Below are 10,376 nucleotides of genomic sequence, written 5' to 3' on the forward strand. Positions count from 1 at the left end.
TTTATTTTGAATAAATGCAGTTCTTTTAAACCTTTTATTCATCAAATATATTAGGCAGCGGAACTGTTTCCAACACTCATAATAAACCAGGGGCCGTATGTATAAAGCCACTCAGAGTAAAATTTTAGTCTCAAGTCTGTCAAATTTCTAAGAATGACGTCATTTTACTTTTATTCCTAGACTTAAGAATAAGTGTGATTCATAAAGGTTCCTAAGTGTCAAGACTAGGTCTCAGCTCCTAAATTATTTAAGAGAGCTGAAGAGGTCTCTTAACCTAGTTAGGAGTAGTCTCGCGTAGCCAGACCTTCAGACTGACGGCTGAAGGTCTGGAATTCATTGCAGCTTTCTTTGGCCAAGGCCCACCCATAAGGCCGTTTGACCGACATGTCAAACAACCAATTACAGTTCGTTTCGTTCAGCGTCACGTTTCGCGCCGTGGAAATGTCCCCACAACAACAGACCGGCGTGCAACAAGTCAGTCAGCATAGAAAATCAAAGAAGGAGAAGAAAACAAGCAGTAAGTCATTGATCTGTTCGTGCACGTGTACTTTTGAGAATCCTACGTTTAGCTGATCTTGATAAATGCTCATTGTCACTCATGTAAACACAACAGTTTTTCTTCCACAATCACACGTCTGCGCTTTGTTTCCCGGCTGACCGAAAATAAACGCGACACTCGCGCCCCCCGGAAATCCGATCAAATTCAACCAATCAGATGACGACTTCGACATTACTGAAGTGTTTCCAGATAAGTGTACCATATGCATCAGACGTTTAGCCAACGTTCCGTGGGCGTGACGTCTGAGGCTGAGACTAAGTTAGGAGTAACAAGATGGCAGCAGAGAGGAGGTGGCCACGCACTTTTCAATGAAAATATGATGTATTGGAGTTAGAGTAAATGATGACGGAGTTGATTTTATAGCAATGAAATAAAAAGGATAATAAAAAATAAAAAGCAGTACACCCGGTGATGACTTGAGCTCATCATTCCACAGTAAGCAGGGTCTTAATAGCACTATTGTGGCACTGACCACACCAAACACATTAGTGGCTAAAAGTGATGTGCAGACTTTTTTTATTGTTTTTTTATGACCCTACAAGTTTGCTTAAACCATCAAAATATAAGGAAAATAAAACTTAGTGAAGATATTTATCTGACAAAATTATTTCAAGTCACTTTTTACAGTATTGTTTCAAAGCAGCTTTACAGTGATAACAGGAAAATAATGCAACAAAGTTAGTTTGGGCTGTACAGCAGAAGAAAATAATCTCATTGTGCAGCTGAAGTTAGTTCAATGATGATTTATTTCCATTGTAAAAGATCATTAGTTATCTATGTAGTTCATTATACAGCCACTCTGCGAAAACAGTAATGTCATTGTTCAGCTCAGTTCAGTTCTCAGACAATGGTGTCAATCCAGGAAGATCAATAATATTGTTGAAAAAAGGGCAAACTACAGCTACAGTTTAAAAAAAAAAAAACAACAACTAAAAAGCTCACAGGAGAAGAAAAAAATCATACATTGTCTGCAACATACTGTAGCCAGTTATTAATATTTCATTGTCCTCTCTTGTTCATTTGTTTGACATTGGCTAAAAATGATGACTGTACAGTTTGTCATGTTTCATTGTGTTATCACAAATAAACAATTGACTCCAAGCACAACTACACAATACACGTACAAAATCTTTAACACATTTTTAATACTATTTGAATAAAGGGTGAGTGTCAATTTTCCTTGGCCTCACTTTTGGCCAATACTATATGGCAGTTCTTTGACTTTCCAATTGATCTTCAAATCTCCCAGTAAAATAAAGCCACTTTATTGCGTATTTCGGGCTTTCCTGAGTTGTTGAATCCATTGATGGAACTCATGTTTGCATAATTGCTCCAACTGTAAATGAGGAGACAGGCATCAATAGAAAAGGGTTTCCACAGCATAAATACTAATTTGTGATAATTTTGCACAATGCACTGCAAAGCATTTTTTTTTAATAAATTTAAATATTAAAGCCTCAGTGTCTTAATTAAATTATTTTATTATAATTAGATTAAATGATTTGTGTCATGCTGTAGTGACCTCATCCTTGCAGGCTCACTATTGGCTGATTCAGTGGTTGAGGGCGGCCATTTTGGGTTGACATCATTGTAGTCCTTAGTTTACAACACTTAAGTCCCACTTCAGTCAGCACTTAAGAATCAGTCTTATACTTTACTGAAAGTTGCTTTTAGCTGCTTTATAAAAGTCTCCTACTCTTAGAAAAGTCCTACTCTTTACTAAGTATTTTCTGACACTTAAGTCAAAGCTTAAGACTATTCTTAAGAGCATTTCTTAGAAGTTTTATACATACGGGCCCTGGGGCCGTATTCACAAAGAATTTTAAGGCTAAAAGTAGCTCCTAACTGGCGAATTTAGGAGCAACTCCTAAAAATAATGGGCGTGTCACTCCTAACTTTAGGACTCCTAATTTTTTTCACTAAGAGTAATTCACGAAGCATTTTAGCCCTAAAAGTAGCACCTAAGTCTGGGACAGCTTAAAAGAAGTCGAGAGGACTCCTAACTCACTAAGACCTATTCACAAACCGCTTTTTGTGGCATTTCACGTTGCGATGTTTTGAAATGCGTATGCGGCGGCTACAGGAGCTTCCAATCGCGAGGGAAAAATTCTGCATTGTAGGCATAACTAGGTATGCAATAACGCCACCAACAACAACCAAAACTAGGCTACTCATTGCATGTAAACTAATTGTAATGTTTCATTGTGAATCAAATTAAAATGTTCTTCTCTTTGCAAACGTAGGCAGAGGCATATAGTGACAGATTAATTCAATAATGTTGCAAAGATATTGAATCAATCCATATATTTCATTAGGCTACTAGGCTTTTTGTTTTGCCTTACTCTTTATTCATTTAGGCTATATATTCAGTTATTCATCATCTTCCGTCCTTCGCACTACACCGCACGCATTCTCAGACCTGTCACCTGTCACTCATCATCGTAGGGGAGGTGTTTGGAATCATTCCCGCGTTACAATCATCAGCCAATCAAGGTGGTCACTTCAGTCAAGCTCGTGCATGAGTAATGACGTCATCCATAGCAACGAAGACTCACTCTAGTTTAGGAGTTGTCATTTTTCTTTACTAAGAGTAGGTCTGAAAGGCGTTGTGAATAACTTTTAAGAGAAAACTCCTAGCTAAAATCTTTTAGTGCGATTTAGGAGTACTCCTAGTGGTAAGATAAAATGCTTTGTGAATACGGCCCCAGAATATTAGAATGATTTCTAAAGGATCATGTGATAGACTGGATGTCACATGTGACACTGAAGACTAGAGTAATGATGCTGAAAATTCAGCTTTGCATCACAGGAATAAATTATTTTTTAAAGTATATTCAAATAGAAAATTATTATTTTAAGTTGTAATAATATTTCACAATATTACTGTTTATTTCTGTATTTTTGATCAAATAAACACAGCCTTGATTAGAGACTTCTTTCAAAAATATAAAAAAACGTAATATTTCCAAACTTTTGACCTGTACTGTATTCCCTTTCATGCAGTGTGTGTTTGTGAATGTAAACATTCAGCAAATTCGTAAAGTCGAAAGATCATGATAAAAAAAAGTTCTGGGGCCGTATTCACAAAGCATTTTATCTTACCACTAGGAGTACTCCTAAATCGCACTAAAAGATTTTAGCTAGGAGTTTTCTCTTAAAAGTTATTCACAACGCCTTTCAGACCTACTCTTAGTAAAGAAAAATGACAACTCCTAAACTAGAGTGAGTCTTCGTTGCCATGGATGACGTCATTACTCATGCACGAGCTTGACTGAAGTGAGCACCTTGATTGGCTGATGATTGTAACGCGGGAATGATTCTAAACTCCTCCCCTACGATGATGAGTGACAGGTGACAGGTCTGAGAATGCGTGCGGTGTAGTGCGAAGGACGGAAGATGATGAATAACTGAATAAATAGCCTAAATGAATAAAGAGTAAGGCAAAACAAAAAGCCTAGTAGCCTAATGAAATATATGGATTGATGCAATATCTTTGCAACATTATTGAATTAATCTGTCACTATATGCCTCTGCCTACGTTTGCAAAGAGAAGAACATTTTAATTTGATTCACAATAAAACGTTACAATTAGTTTACATGCAATGAGTAGCCTAGTTTTGGTTGTTGTTGGTGGCGTTATTGCATACCTAGTTATGCCTACAATGCAGAATTTTTCCCTCGCGATTGGAAGCTCCTGTAGCCGCCGCATGCGCATCTCAAAACATCGCAACGTGAAATGCCACAAAAAGCGGTTTGTGAATAGGTCTTAGTGAGTTAGGAGTCCTCTCGACTTCTTTTAAGCTGTCCCAGACTTAGGTGCTACTTTTAGGGCTAAAATGCTTTGTGAATTACTCTTAGTGAAAAAAATTAGGAGTCCTAAAGTTACGAGTGACACGCCCATTATTTTTAGGAGTTGCTCCTAAATTCGCCAGTTAGGAGCTACTTTTAGCCTTAAAATTCTTTGTGAATACGGCCCCAGGGCTGCATTTCCCGAAACCTTCTTAATGCTACGTCGTTCTGAATTTACACCTTAAGCTGTACCTTATCGTTAATACGCGTTTCCCGAAACGTTCTTAGTTAAAGCTGCAGTCGGCAAGACTGGCAAATTGAGGGGACTTAGCCAAAATGTTTAATGTTTACAACTCATGCCCCTCCCCCACTACCACCGAGCACCCTCCCATCGAGTTCGTGCTCCGCCGCTCGTCACCAGATTTTCTGTGAACGCGCCCGTCTCTTCAGCATTGATCTTCTTTTCTACATGTGTTTTCTTTTCCTTGGTTGTTTTGGGCCTCCTACTGTATAGCTCTGTGTTATCCGAGGAATTGAAAGCTTGTTAGTAGATTTTCTCTCCGCCATCACGCTTTGTATACAATCCAACACACCTGCGAACTTCAGGCGTGTGCATGTGATATTGTAAGTAAGTGCGTGAGGGGGGAGGGGGGATCTGTGGCGTGTGCACGAACTGTGATTGACAGTCAGATTTCACACTGCCCTGCGCTGATTGGACCAGAAGAACTGGGAGCGGTGGATTTTTGCCAAACAAATAGGCTCTAGGTAGAGGTAGAACTGTGTTTTTTTTTTCTAAAACCATCTGATTTATGTTGTTCTCTCAGAGCATAGTTTCGGTTTCACTGAATATGATAAAAAAAATATCTTGCCGACTTCAGCTTTAAGTATACCTTCTGTAAGTCATACATTCGGAAAATTAGTCTGGACCACTCTTAGGCCCCATCCACACTACTGCGTTTTCGTTTAGAAACAGAGACCTTTTGTTACGTTTGCACCTCCCGTCCAGACTAAAACGGCAAAAACGAAGACCAAAAACGGAGAAGTTTAGAAACGCTGCCGACCCCATTTTGCGTTTTGAATCTCCGGAGGGCGTTTTAGTGAAGACGGGTCAAAAAGGAGGACTTTAGAAACGATGACGCAGAGGCTCACGCTCGGCTCTATGATTGGGTGTCTTCAGTCATAGAGTATACACAGGTAATCTTCAGTACCAGTAAACTCCACCTGCTGGAACAGTTTCTTACAGTAAGAAACTGCCGCGTCTTAGGCGCGGCTCGCGCGGAAAACGCGTGCATGCTAGATATAGAACCGACACCTATTTTTCATGCGACACGCAAGCTTGTTGGAAGCGTTTCCAGGCAAAATAGAATAGGAAAAGATGTTTATATGTCATTTTGACACAAATATATATTCACGAGTTCACACTTACAAATAGGTCAGATAGAATAAATGCGTATTTGGCGTGCTGTCCGAGGAGAGGGCTCCGGGTTCGGTATTTGGCCCGAACCCAGAGTACTCCCCCCGTATTCCTGGCTGTGAAAGAACAAGCCAAGAGTGAGGAGTCGGGGTGGTAGAGGGATGCTGAAAACTGTCAAGGAAGTTAGGCGAGTTGACAGAGTGAATATATATATGCTTGATGAGTTGATTGATTGATTGATTGATTGATTGATTGATTCAAAAGGCAGGAGAATGTCAAGCCCTGACGAAAGCCTTGTTGGCTGAAACGCGTAGGCATGTTTTTATTTTTATACTAGCCATGGATTAATAAAGGCTTTTTAATCTTCATCCTCCTGAGTGCCTCAGACCTTTATCTCAAAATTGATTGATTGATTGCTTGATTATTTGAACGTGCTCCTCCCGAACTTTGTTAATAAAACATCATTTAATAAATGACAATTTGATGTTTGAAAGCCCAGTGTTGGTGAATGGTCCGCGTTTTCAGTCGTTTTAATGTGGACGGAGATCAATTCTAATACACAACTAAAACGCTGGTGTGGACGGAGATCGTATTCGTTTTAATTCTCTAATTACACTGATTGTTGTTAGATTTTTAATTATATTATCCTAAGGAACATCAGCTGGTGAACCATTAAAGGCTTAATAGTCTATTTAAAGGGAATGATTGTGGTGGGAAGTTTGCTCAAACTATGGCAGCGATGCAGTGCCAGTGAGGCCAGTGAAAGCATACTGTAAGTTATACGTCCTATTCGGATGCTAATTGTTTCTCATGGGGTCGTACGGTATTTTTAACATTGACAGGGGTAAGTCTGTGATTTTATTGCCGTCTGAATCCAGAATTTATTCTCACCCAACCCGCGTAAAAATCCCTGGCCAAATTACCTGTTTTTTGACAAACAGGTCGTGTCGTGTGGTAATTTAATTGCCGTTTGAATCCACATCTCTGAGTTTACAAGAAGAGATTTAAAATGAAGTGTTTAAATCCTTTTTGATCGCTGCCAAGCACCGTACGTAAGATGTACACTTTTATTACTGAAATGCTGGAAAGTATTTACAAGAACAATATTTCATCGCAGCTCCACCTCAGTGAACAAAAATGGGGAAGAGAAGAAAGCACATAAAAAATTTGAAATGGTTATTATGGCAGCAATATATGATACAATTTTAAAGTATGTAGGCTAGGCTATTATAGTTTGTATTATAGTATATTTTTTTATAATATCCCATGAGTCCTAATAAATGCAATTTCAACTATTTCTGAAGTGCTTCTTTAATAAAGAACACCGCTTTCTCACATAAACAGCCCCTGCACGAGAGAATAATTGATTCTCGAGCCATCGATATATCAACAAATTGAGCAGCATCGCCACGGACAGCGCCGCGTAACGTCACACGTAAGAAGGAATATCTTAAGTAGCGTCATCAGGTATGGTTCAGGGAACACGCCTAGAAATGGTATACCTTTAGTTAAGTTATACCTTGAAGAGTCTTCGTAGCGCGCTGAGAGACAACGGAAACGCAGCCCTGGTCTTCCAAAAGATAAAATTGCCTATATGATTCGTTTGTAATTCAAAGCCCACTGCGTGATGGTTGTACGTCACAGATAATGCCTGCTTTTGTTGTACGTTGTCCACCCGAGAACAACTTAACCTGCATTTTTGTCGCAATAATTCCGATCAGGTTGCATCTGATTTTGGACCACAATATGGAAGTGGCATAAATCTGGCATAAAGTGGCATAAAAAGATTTGGGCCACATTTATCTGCAGTCTGAACGTAGCCTTTATGAACTTTTTAAAACGTCAAAGTGGTAGTTGCGTATCTGTCAATGGAGGGACAGAAATCACTCTGATTTCATTAAAGATATCTTCATTTGTGTTTAGAAGATGAACGAAAGTCTCATGGATTTGGTATGACACTAGTGTGAGTAAATGACAGATCTTTAATTTTTGGGTGAACAATCCATTGAAAAAAAAATTCTATGTCAGGGGGAGGCACACACCACACTTTGAAAACCCCTTGATTACAGTAATCAAACGCTAATTTGGGTCTTGACAAGGGCTAAGGAAAAACTTGGATCTTGAAACGTGCTTTAACTTTAAAACTGCTTTAAAGGTCCCGTTCTTCGTGATCCCATGTTTCAAACTTTAGTTAGTGTGTAATGTTGTTGTTAGAGTATAAATAATATCTGTAAAATTATAAAGCTCAAAGTTCAATGCCAAGCGAGATATTTTATTTAACAGAAGTCGACTACAGTGAACGGCTCGATTGGACTACATCCCTCTACTTCCTTCTTTAATGATGTCACTAGAACCGTTTTTTGACTAACCTCCGCCCACAGGAATGCTCCCTCAACTCTACCGAAATTCGTTTATGTACTTGCGCACTTCTTATAACTTACTGTGTTTACTCCGCTCTTATGGTGATTTTCTAAAGTAAAACTGACGCTTCATCTTTTGTGTGATGTACAATAAACTTTATTAAACTCATCAGTATATGTTTGATCATCATTCAGACAGCAGACTTGTAGGCTATTAATAAATAATGGATACATACAAGCAGATGACAAATACGTTATAATAACCGTAATTAAACTACTAAACTATAGCTGTTTCATCTCTATACAGCACTCTGACTCTGTAGGCATTATTGGCCGACTCGAAATGAACGCCGTTACTGAGAGTTTCTGATATTATCATCATTCCGTGAGATGAAATTGTCCTGAGAGACTGAGTGCGAGCTCATGAAGCTCCGCCCACTGTGCCGCGCAGCAGCAGCTCATTTGCATTTAAAGGGCACACACTAAAACAGCGCGTTTTTCTGAGCCCTAAAAAATGACAATTTAAACATGCTGTTAAAAAATATCTGTTGGGTATTTTGAGCTGAAACTTCACATACACACTCTGGGGACATCAAAGACTTATTTTACATCTTGTGAAAAGGGGCATAATACGGGACCTTTAATACAATCTGTATTGTGACAACTAGTGACCTCATATTTTTGTCTGTCTTTAGTTTACAGGAAGAACCACAGTTGAGATTATTACAAAGATTCTCACCTGCTCCTATGAAGCTCTTCCTGAGACCTTCTCTGAGGACCTTCGTCAGCTGGTAATCGACACACTTCAGATCGATCCAGCGAACCGCCCGTCTGTCAGTGAGATCTTGATGAGGCCCTTTATCATTAAACATCTTTATGAAAAGGTGAGTTGAGTAATTAAAATGTAACTTTTATACTTTTCATACATTTTGCTGTAGTCTCCTAAAGTAACCATGTTTTAGACACGGGCACAATGAAATTAAACAAAACACTGAACCGTCAAACTAAATTTTTTATTTCATTAAACTTGATTTTTTTTCAGAGCACACAAACTATTAAAGAGCTTTATGAGAGGCTAAATGTTCTTGAAGAGCTGGCCAAAGGTTTTGAGAAGGTCCACTACAACACAACTGTAGGCAGCCTTGCAGGAGGTGTAGTGGGATTGGCTGGAGGAATCACATCTATAGTTGGGCTTATTCTGACTCCGTTCACTCTTGGAGCTTCTCTGATAGTAACAGGAGTGGGAGTCGGTGTAGCGGTAGCTGGTGGAGTAGCATCTGGTGCGAGTAACATAACAAAGATGGTCAACCAGCGCACAGACCGCCAAAAGATTAAAATGATCATAACAGAGTTACAAGAAAAAATAGCCTCCACAAGCAGCTGCATCCAAAACATCCAAATAGCAGTGATAACTCAAAAGGTGCTTTCTGAAAGCAGGGAATCGTGGTCCAATGCACAATCTGGGACAGATTGGTCAAATATCGGGGCTCGACTTGGACGAGGACTGGGAGGGATTGCAGAGCTTGTCCGTTTAACTCAAGTTGCAAATGTTGGGAGAGTTGCAGCTCAGACTGCAAGAGTCGTTCGTGTGGCTGAAGCAGCAACAGGGGTTTTGACTGGACTATTTGTAGCTGTTGACATCTTCTTCATTGCCCTCGACGCCAAAGAAATTCACAAACTCCGCAGAGATTATGCTTCAATAGCGGCTCAACAAGAATCAGAAATTGCAGCAACCAATACAGAGTCTGAAAGCAACCAAACCCCTGTGTCCACTAACGACGCAAGAAATGTGCAAGAGCTGCGGTCTGAGATCATGAGATTTGTGAGAAAAATAAGGGAGACAAAAGAGGAGCTAACAAAGATTATTGATGAATTAAATGTTGAACTGCTAAATGTTGAACTGCAAAACCTAGAACTGGGCAGATAAACACAGATTACAAGGAATTACGAGAGTTTATAATGCTCAGTATGTTATTTCATCATAGACATACAGAGCATCCGGAAAGTATTCACAGCGCTTCACTTTTTCTACATTTTGTTATGTTACAGCCTTATTCTAAAGTGGATTAAATTAATTATTTTCCTCAAAATTCTACAAACAATACCACATAATGACAATGTGTAAGAAGTTTGTTTGAAATCGTTTCAAATGTATTAAAAATAAAAAATGGAAAAAAAAAACACATGTACATGAGTATTCGCAACCTTTGCAATGACACTCAAAACTGAGCTCAGGTGCCTCATGTTTCCACTG

The 10,376-nt window shown here is 39.1% G+C and overlaps 1 protein-coding gene across 5 annotated transcripts in view; it reads left to right on the forward strand.

Annotated features, from left to right (window-relative positions):
- LOC308687000 (uncharacterized protein) overlaps nt 1-10,376 on the forward strand; it is a 52,206-nt gene extending 41,830 nt beyond the window's left edge. For 4 of the 5 annotated variants that reach the window (XM_081359183.1, XM_081359181.1, XM_081359184.1 and 1 more), the window contains 2 exons: nt 8,818-9,006; nt 9,165-10,366. In XM_081359183.1, coding sequence (XP_081215309.1) covers nt 8,818-9,006; nt 9,165-10,049 — 1,074 coding nt within the window. In that variant the 3' untranslated portion in view covers nt 10,050-10,366. Of the gene's footprint in view, nt 1-8,817; nt 9,007-9,164 lie in introns of all 5 variants that reach the window. The other variant, XM_081359180.1, reaches the window with a different exon arrangement.

Source organism: Scardinius erythrophthalmus (genome assembly GCF_964197995.2).
Source record: "Scardinius erythrophthalmus genome assembly, chromosome: 2".
NCBI classification, from domain to species: domain Eukaryota; kingdom Metazoa; phylum Chordata; class Actinopteri; order Cypriniformes; family Leuciscidae; genus Scardinius; species Scardinius erythrophthalmus.